The sequence below is a fragment of the Gavia stellata genome, chromosome 16 (assembly GCF_030936135.1).
Source record: "Gavia stellata isolate bGavSte3 chromosome 16, bGavSte3.hap2, whole genome shotgun sequence".
In the NCBI taxonomy this organism is placed as follows: domain Eukaryota; kingdom Metazoa; phylum Chordata; class Aves; order Gaviiformes; family Gaviidae; genus Gavia; species Gavia stellata.
The window spans coordinates 13,523,935-13,541,015 of NC_082609.1; the positions used below are offsets into that span (position 1 = coordinate 13,523,935).

A 17,081-nucleotide genomic window follows, 5' to 3' on the forward strand; every position below is an offset into this window, starting at 1 on the left:
TTGGGGAGCTCTGGCTAACATCACACCTGAACATATTAGAGGAGGATGTTACTGAAATGAAGGTAAAGCTACATCATTTTACTTTTGTTTACAAGGAACACACATCCACTCAGGAAGCAGATCTCAGCTGGCAAATACCGATTACCATAATGCTTTAACCCAATGGCTTTCACTTGCTTGCTTTGCACATATTTTACCACAGTGGAGGTGGGTCTTATCTGAAATATTTATAGCTATGGCTGAATTTTTTTCCATCTGAATTGCTCAGATTTGTTGTTTTAACTTGTCTATTGGAAAGACCAAGGAGCCTAAAGACCCCAAAAGCATTCAGCTCTAGGTCTGATTTCACTCATGTCTGTAAGATCAATTTTAACCACCATTTAGAAAAAAGCAATGAAACAGAAGACTTTTATCAGTACTTCATACCTATGGCTCCAACAAGACACATCACGAACAGGAGTCCCACACATAAGAAAATATCCACATTCATCCGTCGCTCTATCTTGCTGCGCTTGTAACGAGGACCGTTGTTATTTAGCATGGCCTTAGTTTCATGACCTTCAAAACACAAATGAATATCATCATGTTTAGGTAATATTTTGTAGTTTGGGTTTTTTTTTCAAGTATTTCTCTCACAAAATGAGAGCAGGATGCTCATGACTAACGTTAATTTGACTCTAGTTTCATTCAGTAATTTTATTGCCCATCTTCTCATTTGACTGAGTAGAAGATATCAGAGACTAAATCTAGAGGTTTACAAAAGAATTCCATTACATTACAGATTTCAGCTGTCGTATACATTTTACTTTCCCACAGACAGTAGATTCAGTAGGATCACAAGGTTTATATAAATATTCAAAAGCCAAATCTCCTTGAGAATAAAAGGAAAAAGAACAATAATATTATATTTTTGTGTTTTATAAACAACTTGATTAGGTGCTATACAGATTTCTGAAACCTACATTTGAATATTTTTCAGCAGCTATTTAAAAGCCACTAGACACATTTCATGTATTAACTTAAATAAAATCCAACATGTCAGATTCAGCAGTGAGAGACACTAATGTTATTAAGTTTTTCGCTATGTGGTTGTAAAGTGCTAACAAAACAGTACGACAAGAAATAAAAAAAAAAATCCAATCCTTGAAACTTACTGAATTAGAATTGAGCTGGTATATTTGTAATGGAGAAAGAGGAGTGCTGTAAGAAGCCAAGAAGCAGAAATTTCTTTTTCTATTCTATAAATATTATCTAAACTGTGGCTCCACAATTGGGATACCTGGATACCTCCTGTTGCTATATTAAATGGTATCTTTTATGTTTATTTCTGCAGTCCATTTCCCTGAAAATACAGACCACGCAGACTTACTTTTCATTTGTATGTGCATGGTGTGTGTGAGAGGGACTGTTTTGCAAGCTACCTTTTGGCTGTCTCTAGGCAAGTGATTTGAACCAAAAGCTGGAAGTTAGGTGCGATTCAGTCACGCCTGCTGGATTCATTCCAGGTTTACATCAAAGGTTATTAATTGAAGCAGAGAGCAAGAGAGAAAATTACTCTCCAGCCTTATGTTCAGGACATTCACCCAAGAGCTGGGACTCCTGGCTTCCTGTTCCAATGAATATGTAATTATTTACACAACCTGGAGCTATGTTGGTGGGACCAGCTTATACTACCAACGCTCCTTCCTTTCCAACTCATGCCTATGTACATACCCACTCGTTCCAGCCAGTCAGGTATTCAGGGTACAACTTGTGAAGCAGGAGATGTATATTCACTCCCATACAGGCAGAACTGAGAACAAACCCCAAGTCTTCCCTTTGGTGAACGAGTGCTCTAACCACTGAGCTACACAGAAGAGGAGGGTACTGCTGCCCGCACTTCTGTTCCTCCAGCAGCTGTGTGAATCTTATTCCTCACTTTTCTTTTATGTCAGGTTTAATGGAATGTTTTGTGTTGAAAACAAAACAAGAAAAAAACCTCTAATCCCTCCCAGAAAACCCTCAAGGAATTGTTGATGGATTTATTTCAGGAAGAAAGTAGGAAGAGATTTCTTTCTAAATATCAGCTCTATCATTCCCTTTCACTTCAGCTGACCAACAGGAAAAGGACACATCTGTAATATAGATATCACCTTGCAAGAAACAGAATATCAGAAATAAGAGGCATAAATTACTTTGTTCTCCTCTAATCCTCACAGTTTCATATGCTGTGCAACACAGCACCTCACCTACCACACCAACAGTACCTTGTCTCCCCATTTCTGGATGCTGATGGGCTTATCTAAAACTTCATACTGGTACTTTATTATTTGAAAAGCATATAGTTCTTGCTGCTGTCCCTATCACAATGAGAAAAGTACGTTGGCTGTTGCTCTGTAATGAGGTTTTTGTGCATTAGCACTATTGCTTTTTGTAGAACCATTTGGGTAACCATGAAAAGTATAGCCATATCTGGGTCAGATGAGAACTGCACAGGTTAAACAATCATATTAAGTGATGGCTGTACTCTTCACAAAGGCTTCCATTAGAATTAGAAGTTTGAGGAGTAATAGAGTTATAAAAATGGAGAATGTGCCATCTTATTATGTGACTGATCTTGATTGTTCAGAAAAGGTCACAGAACATGATTAAAAGCCAGAGTAGGAAGCCTAGAAATTAGGCTGGTACCAGCTCAAGTGAGTCTAATTTTAGAAGAAAAAGAATAAACTTTTATATTGACATTAACAATAAGATGTCAGTTGGAATTTGAATTGAAGACTTACTAAAATCAAAGACACCATATCTTAGAAAATGACTTTAAAACTCCAGCCTTTGCTACTAGCAGCTTAAGCAACATTGACAGAGATCCACATTAGGATCTGTGCTGGTGGTCAACGGAACATACTGGGAAATCTTGACTAAAGAGAAGAAAAATAGGAATCCTAACAGCAAAAGGGAAGACAAGTTACTCCAATTCTATAGGGAATGATCCCTACAGAGGTTTTTATATAGTAGTTACTTTCAAAAAAATGAGTGGTAAGTTTGGCTCTGGCTCTCTTCCTCTGTCTGGTAGGCACAATCCTTACATGTGGTGATCAGAGAGACAGGCAATGAAAGACCCACAAAGCGAAGGCTGCTTTAGAAGCATATGGGAGCTACAGTCATTTAGAGTCCACTTCTGCAGTAGTGAAATAAAATGGCCAGTTGCCAGGTAAAATAATCTGGATTGTGGAGATTAATCTAAGCTAAATGACTCTAGCAAAGATGGTGACTTCTATTTTCTCTTAGGTGGCTTAGCCTTGAACCCCTTGCTGCTGATTAGACATAAAACAGGTGACATGACTCTACTGGAAAGATAAAAATAACCAATAATGGGATTAATTGTTGTGTTTAAATTGACTTTTATTTAATCTACAAATAAAGAGGGTAGCTGATACACTCTATCTAAAGCAGAAGAGGGCACAGCTTGCAAAGCCAATGATAAATCATGCTCACTGAGTAAAAGTAGTGGTAACACTCCAAAGGTAAAAGATGCTGAGAAAAAGATGAGCTGACCCACTGCCGAACCTGGCACAGCTAAATTTGAACTGGGCACTGACACGGTCTTGCTTGGTTCATGTCTCTACTGCATGAAATTCATGGTCGCATGGACACACTAAGTCTATGTCAGCACAAACTTGGGCTGCTGTTGCCTCTTCTGTCACCTCTAGCTGCTGTTCCCACTGCCTCCTGTGATGATTTTTTTTTTTTTTTTTTTTGCTGGGTTGATCTTCAGCTGCATCAGTTTCAGCCCTGAGGAGCCAGTGAGACCTCCCTTAGGGCAGGTGTGTAAATTTTATGCCAGGTGGAATTAGTATTATAATCAGAGCTGCAGAGCTGAGAGTTAAACTCACCTTAGCAATTTTTTACTTGTCTGGATATTTTTGCAAGATATTGCAAAGATAGCAAGATATTTGACATACACAAGGATACTGTCACTTGCCAGAGACCCAGTGCAGGACTCTGGGCTTTGGAGATGGATGAGTAATACCTTTACTTTAAAAAGTTATGTAATCTTCCCATGCACTACCAGTTCCTAAAACAAAATGTCAAATTGTGGTGCAATATTAGACTACACATATTTACTTAAGGATCTTTACAGGGTAATTCTATTTTTAGCTAGATAGAAAGTACATCTTACCTGCATATATAACAATTCCTATTGCAGCCTCAGTGTTTCTGATTGTACATCCACGAAGCAAGAGGCTTTCAATGTTAAAACCAATCCGCTCATGATTTGGCTGCTCCCTAGAAGAAAGAACATAAAATAAAGCAATGCCTTTTTCTGTTCTAATATAGTATTAAACAACATTTTTGTGTGCATACCTGTTTCAGGTTGAAACCAAGGAACTGTGAAGGCCCCATTTTGCTTGTATTTCACTCAGCTTCAATAAAAACTCCAGTAAGAAGTTACAAAGAAGTCCAAGTATCTCTTTTAAAGACCACTTGCATGGTGTGTGTATCATGATGTCAATATGAAGCAAGCTTGGCTTTCACTTTGTACCTTATCTGGTAGATTCAGTATCTCATAAATGAAACCAAGATACATTATGCAACTTCATTCAGATGAAATTCTTTTAGAAAGCTGAGCAGGGTTTGCCTGCTGGTAGAGGTTCAGATGAATACATCTGCACCCTGCAAGAGCCTCTGTCTCCCTGGCAGCTGCCAAAGGGCTTCTCATCTTTGTGAACCTCCGTTCGCTTGAACAGTCTCTAGGCTGAGGCTCTCTTCCTCACCCTCACACTGGATGGAAGACTTTTCATCCTGGCTGAAGATGTCCTCTCACACACCAGATCCTTCTGCTAGCAGAACAGACCGATGAAAACTTAATGGAAATTACAAGGTCAGTGCTCCCTCAGGCAGGCAATTTGTTACTTGCCTCTGAAAATGAAAGCATAAAACTACTTTTGCTCACAGTTTTTATTATATACTCTGGTAGGCTCCTCCGGAGATCTTTACCAAAGCCGAGACGTTTCACTTCAGTCACTTCACCTGGTTTTGTTATACATATATCAGCATAAGAAAAGATTTTTTTCTAGAATATGTATCTTTTTCTACTTTCTATTCGATTATTTGGCATTGCATTTACACGTAAACTGCAGCATCAGTTAAATGGAGGACAAGGTTAGGTGCTATCTCAGGGCTAAATACAGTCCTATGTCTGTGTGCAGCTGCGCATGATTACACGACATGAAACTAGAAAAGGTGAGGTGAAAAGGTTTAGGTGCCAACATCCTACAGCTGGTAGAATTGTAAAAAATAATGCCAGAAACCTGTTTTTCTGGGAATCTAGATTCAGCCTTGGTGAACTCATCTAATAGAAGCCTTCTTGCATCCCCTTGAGCAGAATTTGCTGTGGTCAGGCATGTCAGATGGATGTCACTAAGTTCTTTCTTATAATTTTTAGCAGAGAGAGTACTTCTACCACATTATAGCAAGGCAATAGAGCCTCAATAATTTATTTAGGGTTCTTGGAGAAAAATGTAACCTGCTCCAAGTAATTTCTGTTTACAAAATAGCTCAAAGACAGAAACTCCACTAACTCTTAGTAAATAATTTTCACTGGCAAATTCTTTCATCCACCCTTGAGATGGGGAGAGAAAGGCAGCTAATTCCATATTCCACCAAGCAGGTGAGATAACAGGCATTTCCAAAAGAGATTTCTGTTACAGACTTTCAATAGAGATTTGAAGATTTTGAAGCCAGTCTTGGGTCCTAAGGGTGTGTATTTGTGTGTGTTTTCTTGTGACTTATCACCTACATTTCTATAATCTCAGTGTTGTTGTGCCATATTACAGCAGGCTAATTGGAAGGATTGCTTCAATTTATTTTTATACCCAGTGATCCTCAAAGCCAACAACCACAGCCAGCGATCAATACAAACTTGACCTCTTTTTCCCTTTTAAGATATCACAGTAGACGGGAAATGGCATTGCTATTAGAGGCATCATTCTTACAGGGCATAAATTCTCAAAACCAGATTAAGCACAGTCAGTGCTAATGGGCAAGAACCCTCTGGTCTACTCACGTCAGAGGATCTGGCCATTTGCAGCTACTCCAGGTGCAACACTTACTGCATTCTTGCAGAGACATTGACTTCCAGTTTAGCTACTATCAAACTTAATAAAGCCAGGGCATAGATAGGGATGCTGGCACATTCATACGGTTGAATTATTAGCATAACGTGGGGCATGCATTTGGTCTGGTGCAGCAGGTATTTCGGACAATTCTCTGGTGTGGGTTGGGAATCAGCATGGACCAACAACTGCTCTGAAGAGAGCCTGGGGAAACATCCGCCCTGTATTGGAGGGTAAGAGAATTTTAGGACATGTGACATGCCATACAAATTGGCCTTATAGCCAGGGAATGGGCTTAGATCTGCTGAATTCGCTGGTATAGATTTCTCTGTTATGCCTGTGCCAGAATTATTTAATGAAGAAAGAACATAAGGAACAGAGGATGTGGCTTTTTCCTCACATGCATAGGTTTACACTTAAAAAAAAATAAAATGCATTTTTTTATACTAGTCTAACACATTGGTTCAGTGGCATTTTTCTTTCTTGCTTGCTTTTTCTAGCTGTAAGAAGAAAATCACATTTGTTTGTTAGATCCTGAATACCTTTTCCCTATGGCCGTAAGTATGAAGAAACTAAAGCCATTCAGCTGAATATCTTTAAACATTAGGAAGGATTTAGATTCAAAATCTAGCCTAGCCTAGCCCTCAGGTCAAATGTAAACGAGCTTATGTCTGAACTCTGAAAGAAGCTGAAGCCTTGTGATAACAGTTTGTATGAAATAACTGCAAATTCAGTGTCGAGGCTTGGTCCTGCCTTGCCTCAAAGCATAGATTCCGTCTTACACTGACATCTTATATTGACTTCTGAATCCAGAAATAGGTAATAGTGACATCCATCAATTTCTGCAAAATACGTTCCTCCCATCCAGTTCCTCCAAGAAAAATATTACTTTTCAGATACAAAAGGCATTTACGGATAACAAATACTTACATGTACCCTTTGAATTTATTGAGATCATTGTTAGGCATTTCACAGATGATGGTGTTTTGGAAAAATTCGGGTTCAAAGCAAGCATTCTGCAAGAGGAAACACACAGAGAATGAGTGTCAAATCCAATGAGTGCTTGAAACGCTAAACACAAAGTGCAGCTAAATATGAGCCATCAGGATGGTTGGGGGCTGGAGCACTTGGCCTACTAGGAGAGGCAGAGAGAGTTTAGCTCATTCAGCCTGAAGCAAAGCTCTGGAGGGGCTGAGTAAAGACCTGAGATTTTTGTCTCTTGGATTAACGACTGGTTAAATGAAATGAAGAAAATGTTGTGTATTAGACAAGACATCACAGATGCCAATTGGTGAAAACATCTGTCTTCATTTAAAATGAATGTATCAAATAGTTCAAATTATTTATGAAACAAAACCGGCCTTCAACCAAAAGCAAGCTCAAATGAAAATAATTTCAGGATTTATCAGGATTTTGAAATAGGTTAGAAGAGTTATGTTACTGGTCAGGATGGAATAGTCATAAAATAAGAGCCCACACATTTGAACAAATGTGTCACTTTCAAATAAGACTAAAAGCAGACTAATGGCAAAAAGAACCAAAAACCCCCAAACCCCCAAAATGAACAAACAAACCAAACCAAGAGCGAAGGCAGCAGAATAAGTCCAAACCGCTGGGAGAGACAAAACAAGACAGAGTTTTTCAGGCTAAGTGCTCACTCAAAAAGAGCTTGGAGCTCAACTGAGACACACAATTTTGCTTGATTTCCCCTGTGTTCAAGGAAACAGGCTTGTGCTTTGGACTGCTTGAAGCAGTTCAGAAAGCAGAGAGCATGAGAGGTACTTGACTGCCATATGTGGTGTCTTTTTCTCAACTGAAAAAACCCACAAGACCTTGATTTTAGAATAAGAAAATGTAATAAAAATGGGATGTGAGAAATGTGAAAGAGAATCATTATTGCTGTGCCATAAAATGTTTAAAAGAACTGAAGCTCACTTTATTCCAAACTCCTCCCATTAGCAAAGGTGGAAATCAAGTCTGTTGCTGGGCCTCCCTACCTTCTTCTACAGCAAAAGAGACTTGCAGAGATTAGACTCCTTCAGAAACTGCAAATCCTGGGAATCCTTCATTGGAATTCACAAAAACTTTGCCAGACTACAAGAGGAATTCATTACACTGCCAGTCCTCTAGTCTCCATTTTTTCTTCACTGTGCTTTAATTCTTCTATTATTTTCTCTCTCCTGTTCTTTTTTTTTCTGAGCAATACATATATTCTTTTTTTTTTTAAATATATAATATCTAAATACAAACAAGTAGAGAATCTGATTAAAAAAAAAAGTTGGAAGAAATATAAAAGCTTGATGAATATAAGGACATTTTGTATACCTTCGGACCCATGTGGCTGATTATTTTTAGAATCTCTTTTAAGAGATATCGTTCACCTCTGCTGAATCTTGTTCAATTCAATAAACTCAACAGGAAAATCAGTACATACTTGGTTGTGCTAGAAATATTTGTGCAACAAGAGAACAGGAAGATGCAAAAGGCACCTGGAGGGCTCATTACTAACAAAGAAACCTAATAGACTTCTAGCTAGAAAGGGGTAGAGAAGGATGATTCTTCTCTCAAAATTGTTTTCTTTTGATAACAAGAATTTTACATTTGAAAATTCAAGTTAGAAAATGGCATACAAGGAAAAATAATCCTTCCTCTCAGTCTTTTACAGGTAGGTGAATTCAATATTCCAAAGCATATCCTAAACCAAAGAACTAACTCCAGTTCATACCTATTTCCTCCCCCCTTAAAGAGTCATGTTTTATAGACACAATTAAATCTGAGTAAGTTTTATGCAGCACATAAATCACAGGACTAATTAAAGCTCAAAGAACAAGGAAGAAGTTGGCACACTAAAACCGGTACCTATGATATTTAGCACACTTCTTTTTTTAGCCAACGTACTGTTTACACTAATACATTAAAATAACAGGGTAATATAGTTGACTATTTAAGCTCTGACCTTCCTGAGCACTGGCTATCACCACGGTCAGAACTGCATTCCATTCTGCCAATGCAACATGACTTCATAAGTATAAACAATTCTGGGCATACAGTTTTTCCTAAACAACCACGCAAAGTCTAAAGAAAATGACCATGAATAGTCAGTCTGAAGCGCAACCTGGCACGCAGGGATTTTCTGATTTAAAGAAAGACTTCCTCAAATTATAAATGACTGAGGCAAAACTTTGCATTTTGTATGATAGCGGAGTACTCTGCTTTCCTCTAATAGCAAACATACAAAACCTAATGTGAAAACTATGGCTACATGACACAAATGCAGCATTTTTATTTTTTCTGTTTAAGTAGACAGTTTATTGTTTTTTTGCTAAATCTCTACATATTAAAAATTTTCAGTGTTTCTCAGGAAAAAACCCTCTCCCTAACCATCATTGGAAAGCACTGGAAAAGGTATGCTTTATACCATGGCATCCAAAACCTGACAAAGCCCTTAATTGTGCTTGCAAAGTGATTTACATTTGAACAAAGAGCAAGTAACACTGGAGTGCAGTACCTGACCACAACTGGCCATGGAAATGGTGTACTTTTATTTAATAAATCTGGTTGCTCACTGGCAGCTGTGTCCCACCTGCCAATAACCCCAAAAGTTCTTCCTAATATCACTGCTACTAATGGCTAAATAAATAGATGTAATTCCTAGAATTACCTGCCAGGTTTCTGGATTTCCTGTCTGCTGGAGTGTTTCCAATGAACAAAATATTCCTGTTCACATGCTACAAACTCCCTAAACTTGTTCTGTGTTATTTGAAAAACTGACCTGCTATGTTTGAAAAGGTATTTAAAAATGTAACAAGTACAACTCTCCCTAAGTAATATTTTCTTGTTTGCTTCAGGTTTATCAAACATGAGTCAAAAGAATATATCAGTTAATTGTTTGCAAAAAGGAAATGATTCAACCTATGGAAAAAAAATGGTGATTTTAAGCATTCAAACTGAATCTCTGCTAACAATCAAACTGAACTGTCAAACATATCAGTTTTACTTAACTTTTTGCACTTTAATTTACCGTGAGTTCCTATCCAATTGCTTATTATACTCCTAGAAAAGATTCCATGATTTCATTACAACATAGTGTGCCTTAGAACAATTCCTACTTGAACTGCCCTATGTGTGCCCGCCTAGCAAACGAGCTACATCAGCTCGTACATCAGCTGCAACAGGGAACCAAAATCCATAAGGAAGCCTGCGACCAGTTTCGAAGGGGGCCATGAGCTGTCTTCCAATTTTCATGCAGAAATAATTCACTCAAGTAGTAGTGGTTTTGCTTTGGGATGTGCCGTGACAACCTGTGGGGAACGGGTGCCTTACACGTAGGGAAGACTTGCTGCAGTCCTGAAGGGTGGTACTGTGTGGGGTTGCTTAAGCATCTGCTGATGCAGTTTGCTGCAAACAACAGAGATAATCTTCCTTTTTATACAGCCATCCCTGTGCCAGAATAACAAAAATCTTTTGGGACAAACCGCTGTTTTCTGTACAGGGTGTCAGCTCCCAGAGCAAAACGCTGTCATAGCTGTATGAGCACAACCAGCACTGCGTGGCTGGAGCTGGTGTATGAACGGGCCCAGACTAACCCTGCACTGCACAGGCGGCATTTTCAGCAGACTTACCTGGCTGGAGAACCCCATCACCACTTGTCGTTGTTTAAGGTTGGTCTCGCCGTCGAGGTTGGCAGTTTCCAGGTGACAGATCCCATTCTGATCAGAGGAGTGCAGCAGTAGGATGTCGGCAGGGATGGTCTCGTTACACTGCAGCTGCACAAAATCCCCCACTCGGACATCTTTCCAGAATTTCTCAATATAAGCACGTTCTTCCCTGTTACATTAAAAACGCATCGTGGGTGACTAGTGACATTAGGAAGGCAGGCTTTCTGGTTAGGGGGCCCTCAAAAAAATAAAACAGGGGGGTGATGGCACATTGCTGTATTTTTTTAGACACTTTCATAGTACCACTTCATCATATATCACATTCAAATAAAATCTTTACAGGGAATAAAAAGAGACTACAACAAAAGTTCTTTTTCATTCTAGCATTAGCACTATAAACTCCACAGCAAAAAAAAGAAAGTTATTCTGATGAACAAAGGTGTTTTAAAGTATCTTATTCAAGAAATTTAGACATTTCACCAAAAAATATTCATTGTTTTTGACTATGTGACTATTTCTCAGATACTTTCCAACAACAACATATAGATCTTGAAAGAAATAAACTGCTATCTCAGCTGCGCTTATTTCAGGTGTCCCTGGTTTGTAACTCTCAAAAGGTAATTACGAATCTTGAGCTTAGCCCACAGAAACAACTTCAAGAGGTAGAACAGCAGACAAATGACCCCTTAATATAAAGCAAAAAAATGCATCTAAAGCCCAAGTTTAATGGAAATGTTAAGATAAGAAATAAAAAGCTTCTAAATTAAAAAAACAAACAAAAAAAAGAAAGGTAAAAGAGCCTTGGGGTTCAAGGAAAAGAAATTACTATTTCATCAACAAACTGGTGCTCAATGGTTCAGGAAATAGCAAACCTTTTTTTGACGTTACTTTTTCAATAATTGATCCTTCAACTGCTCTTAATCATCTAAGCAAACTGAAAACTGCACAATAAGCTTTAAAACTAGTTAATGGGAAAGCTGCACGGGCAACAATGGCTCAGTTCCTCTAACCCTTTGAGAAGAAATTATTTTTTCAATATATGTAATTGAATCATCTTATGTCTTGCTCTGTAAGAGGGGAAAATGCTCATGCTACTTTACCAGACAGACAGTAAAAGGCTTTTTGTAATGACTGAGAGTCTCATTTTTGCTTAAGTTTTTAATCATCCTCATCTACTGCCCAAAGAATACAGTCTTTCAATCAAGTGTTTGTATCATGAGAACAGGAGCAGCGATACAGCAGATAAAGTGTTTTGCTGCAGTTCAAAGCACACATCCAAGCGTTGCTTCGGAGTCAGGCCAAAGGCTACTTCCCGCTAACCTACTTTCCTGGCCTTCTGTCAGGAGCGCCAGCCATGCTGCTGTCAGGCAAACCCTTGCACCTGGCTGATATCCTTATCTGTAAACCAACATGAAATAACAGCTTCCTGCAAAGGTTATGCACGTAGTTAAATTCTGTGCATTTCCCAGTGGTATCCACTGTTTATTCAAAAAAAGAACTCCCCAACCCCCCCCACAACCTAACTATTTAAATCCCTTTAATGCTAGATGTGAGGCGCTTACTAAATAATGGTATTGGAGCAATAATTTTTCCTTTTTACATTAATTTTTCATTCCTGAATTTTTCGTTCTTCTTCCTTCTTTTGTCTGACTCTACTTATCCGCATGTCCTTTTTTTCTTTTGCTCAACAACAGACATAAAAGACCCCACTGAAGAACAGAGGTTTGTTGTAAGTTAATTTGATGTTGCTGTGCATTTAAAAAAAAATTCCAGATCAATTTCTATTTGAAAAGTATTTAAGCAGGTGCATGTTGAGTATTTATTGCTCTACAAAGTAGATATTAATGTTAATATAGCAAATCAACTAAGTAACTATGAATCCTTCCCATGTCAAACGCTTTCCGGGTAGAACTTCTTAATTTGTTTATTTAAAACATAAAAATGAGAGTACAGAAGCAGATGGCTTGTCTTGTTATCCTAGACATTTGGATGCCATGTATAGTTTGCATATAATGTTTGCTATGACTTCTGCAGGGCAATCCTACCTCTCTGTACGTCAACTCTTGCACAATTCTGAAGTTTATAGAACACATTTCTGATTTTTTTCTGCTTACAGAATGCTGTAAAAGGGCCTTGCCCAGCTGGCTGTCTTCCACATCAGCCTAAAGAAAGCAGGTTAGCAAAAATAATCCACAGAAATCACACATTTGTAATATTTTTTCAATAATTCCCTATGAAACATACATTACGCATAAAGCTCCAGGTTCTGCCCATTCACTAATTACAGAGGAGACGGTGAGTCAGAAAAGCCAAATGACCTCTTTCACATCAGAGGAAAAGTCTTACTTAGCACAGGGACTAGAGTTCAGTAATTGCTTGAATCCCAAACCTGCGTTCAGGTGAACAAACTGTCCCTGTCTCCCAACAAGCATTGAATTTGCTAAAGAAACGCATTTTCTTTTCCTGAAAGAACTCTTCAGCTGGAGCTGCGAGATTAACAATTTCCTACAGTACAAAGGTTTTCTACAACTTTGTAGAGAATTAGCAATGGATGAAAGGAAGAAAAGTACTTCACAAGGAACCTGGGGCACCCCACAGCAGCACCGGCCCAGTTGCCTAACAAGATTTTTCAAATGAAGCAGTTTCCTTTTAGCAATTTCTGTAGCTGGGAACACTGCCCATTTTCTGTTCAGTGATTAAAGTTCATAGCACAACCTCCGGTTGCTAAACAAACAGAGGAGCTTCATAAATCCAAGATGGTCTGACGACAAACATATAAAAAGGGCAAACGCGTTTATCCAATAAAATAAACAAGATGTGGTGATTTTCAATAGGTGGAAAGCTGGAAATCTGATTCCTATAACACCTGGCATCAGGGCTGTGACATGTCAAAGACATGATCTAAGATAAAACTTTTTCAGTACCTTCTCTCCTTTACCAGTCAATTTGTCAACAGCCCACTTAAAAAGTGTTCCCTGGCTGTCCTGGGGTAATGGGTAGCATGATAACGCCCATCAGAGGATAGTGCAGACAAAAAGAGGCAGTTAGCCTTGAACAGTCAAAGTGAAGTCTGCCAGAATTTGTTATTGGACTCATCATACCTGACCAGAAGGCCTGAACTAAATAGACTTTATGAAGTAATTTCTGGGAAGAAAGGATCATAATAAAATCCTACTGTGGCTGGAGATTGTGGGGGAACATGAATAAATTATTGACTTCGTGTCAACAATTTCATTTCACATTCTTGCATTCAACAAAGATAAATTTCAAACAAAAACTGGATCAAAATGGATGGTGAATGGGAGCAAATAAAAATTATTGTTCTGCTCCCTGGAGGAGATTAAATAAAAGGCATTTTTCATGTGCACACCACAGCATGTCTATGAGTCCTGGATTGTCTTAGAGAAAGATCTTCAGAAATTTTTATCACCCAGAAATATCAACCAAGTGAGTCTTATTTCCTTGAATTACTGCAAGGTCCATCTCAAGATCCTTCGCAGTTTGAAGTAAAGACATTGCTCTACCTGTCTTCCCTGGGTTATGACACTTAGAAAAAAATAATATCAGTGTCATGAACAGACAAAACCAAATGTTGGTACTTTATCGTATGTAAATTTGCTAGAATGTTATATTTGAAAATGCCCCTCCCCAAGCATCACCTACTTTATAAAAAATGCTCATGTTCTGAGATTCTCAGTTCTACACAGACAACAGGCAGAATCACACAGCTACTTACCCTTTGTTTTTGCAAATAGAAATCCCACATATTTTTACGCTATCAAAGATTACACCAGCTTTTATATGGAAAAACTTCACAAAATGTTTTCAAAGACCACTTTATGGCCATGAACTCATGGTTAGGAGATACTGCCATAAAACCTTGAAAAACTGACAACAAAGGACAGGTTTAGGACTTGAGGAAGGCACTAGATTTGAAAGGAACTGATTCTGAAACCTGTCCATAGGTCAGAGTACAGCACAACTTGGCTGATAGTCTTCCTGAGCTAGAGATTTTATCTGAGCACAAGAAGGTGCTGTATTGTCTGTGCCAATTCATCACTGGCTTCTGCCACGTTACTATTACAGTAGCTGGGAAGGTTGTTTTTGTGACGTGGACATCAGCCCAGCAGCTTCAATGAATGATGTCATTTAGCAGCAGTCAGTCCTGTAACAAGCCCTCATTAACAAGCAGCTATAGCCTTTCCCTATGCCCCAAACTCTCTCTCAGCATTTGAATACTACTTTAAAACAGCAATGAACATCTCTTGAAGATAATAGAAGTGAAATTTTTCTAATGTCTAATAAAATACATATTTAATTATACTGTTTTGGCATTCCAAATTCCTTAATGCTAGCAACTGATCCTACCTTTTCATGTGCTAAAACTGTCTATAGCATCCTAACAAGGAAGTTATTCTCTCAATCATAAAAGATGCCTATATCTGTAATCATTTCAAGTTCATGCAGACCTTAAGTATCAGAACTTTATAAATGTATTATATGTCCATACACAAGGTTTTGGATTTCTTTTAACTTGCTTTTTTCAATCTCTGTCTCGATTTTATGATGACCTGTACCAAATGAAGAAATGAAATAAAATAAAAGTAAAAAGTGTTTTGAGAACACATTTGCTTAGACTTTACTGGGTTCATTTTGTAAGTTATGGACTACTGTATTTAGGAAATCTAATTTATTTTTAGTACTGCCTTGAACAAAATGCTATTGCTATGATTCTACCTGGCACCAGCTAGAACGAAGGGGTAACTCCAAGATCAGTTACTTAATGACTGCTAATCATTAGCGTTAGTTTCTAAGGATTCCCATTAACTTACTAAGTTTCTGGAAGCCACAGCCTAGATCAGCTTTTCTGCTACAGTAATCTCCTTTCACGACCATCTGGCTCTTGAGGTCACATGGCAGAAACCTGCTTCTCTCCAGGTTTTAACGGTGTTGTAAAAATTCAGACAGTTAAGGTGAAACCTAATGCCACGAGGTCATGGTTCTGCAGGTCTCTGAGCCAAAACCATAGGTTGTCATTTATTTGCCCTTTGTCTTTAGTTGTTAGCTTCTGCTGCTGTCTGCTAAACTGTTGCACCTTTGCTGTGAAGCAGCTTTAAATGCCTTGGCAGGTAATAGATCTTGACGAAAGCTCTGATAAAGCAATACACAAACTGATGGTAGCATTAGTAATGTATTTAGAGATTTTCTTTCACAGAGACCAAGGATCCTCACTGTAGCAATACCCACTGACTGACGAGAACTGCTAGCTCGCTGCCCTTTGACTTTCAAGTGCTTCTGCCTGGACCAGCTGAGTCTCAAAAACTTGATATTTTTCTTTTGCATTTAGTCAGTTCAGCATGTCACGTATTTCCTCACCGCACAGTCAGCATGCTCACCATAAGATGAATTCACGTTTTAATTGTTTCTTCACAATCTTGGTACCATTGGTTTCAAGCAGTTGCATGGTGACATAACAAACCTGAGTGTACTGTTGGTTTTGGGCATTTTCTCAGCTCACTGGAAGTTTGAAGAATGCCTCAGCTTACATAAACAGCAGGCACTGCTTGTGCCTTCAGCAAAACCCACTGTTAATTCAGGTATCCATAGTTAAACTAGGTACAAAAATTCCGTAGTACCTGAACTACATACAGGAAGTTACATGGGCGACAGAGCAGAGGATGCCCACTGCAGTGATCGTCCCACACAGGGAACAGTATAGTCATGTTTGACATTAAGCAAGGGAGAGGCATTGGATCTTTCCTGATGGATAGTGAGTTGCAATAATATCATAGCACATAATAATCCTGCAGTCATTGCAACTTATTCATATGGCTACTTTCATAAGAAATAGTTCATGTTTCAATTGATCAAAGTTCATGCTTTGTAGCCGTCATAGGAATGCACCTTCAGCCATGCAAGAGCTGGAGATCTTCAGGAGATCTTCAGCCTCCAGCTGATGAAATTCATGCACCATTCAGAGAAGGCACCACTGAAATGTAGAAGCCTTGATATGCCCAAGAAAATTGATTGCAATTTTGCCTGAGGGAATGTGGTGGGACTTCAAGCGGGCCACAGACTTTAGACTGTCTCTTTTTTTCATGTATCTAATGAACCCGCTAAAGCCTCCAGCAGGCTACTAGTCTTTAAAGTTATGCTTTGTTAGAAAACAAAACTAAAAAAGCAGAAGGAGAAGGCTCTTTAGCAAGTAAAAACTCAGTGCTGCTGAACAAGACTTCAAATGAAAGCACTGGCAACATATCTCTTTTTGCTTACTGTGCCCTGGCAGGACGGTATTTTCCTCTCATTCTGCTTTCTACTTTACAAACTT

At 38.6% G+C, this 17,081-nt stretch overlaps 1 protein-coding gene across 1 annotated transcript in view; it reads right to left on the reverse strand.

Moving 5' to 3' along the window:
• The window catches only part of ATP10B (ATPase phospholipid transporting 10B (putative)), a 54,530-nt gene that overhangs the window by 29,960 nt on the left and 7,489 nt on the right, over window positions 1–17,081 (reverse strand). The window contains exons 3-6 of the mRNA XM_009817723.2: window positions 10,718–10,922; window positions 7,026–7,111; window positions 4,160–4,266; window positions 427–558 (exon numbers count right to left, since the gene is read on the reverse strand). Of these exons, the coding sequence (XP_009816025.2) occupies window positions 427–558; window positions 4,160–4,266; window positions 7,026–7,111; window positions 10,718–10,922 (530 nt within the window). The remainder of the gene's footprint in view (window positions 1–426; window positions 559–4,159; window positions 4,267–7,025; window positions 7,112–10,717; window positions 10,923–17,081) is intronic.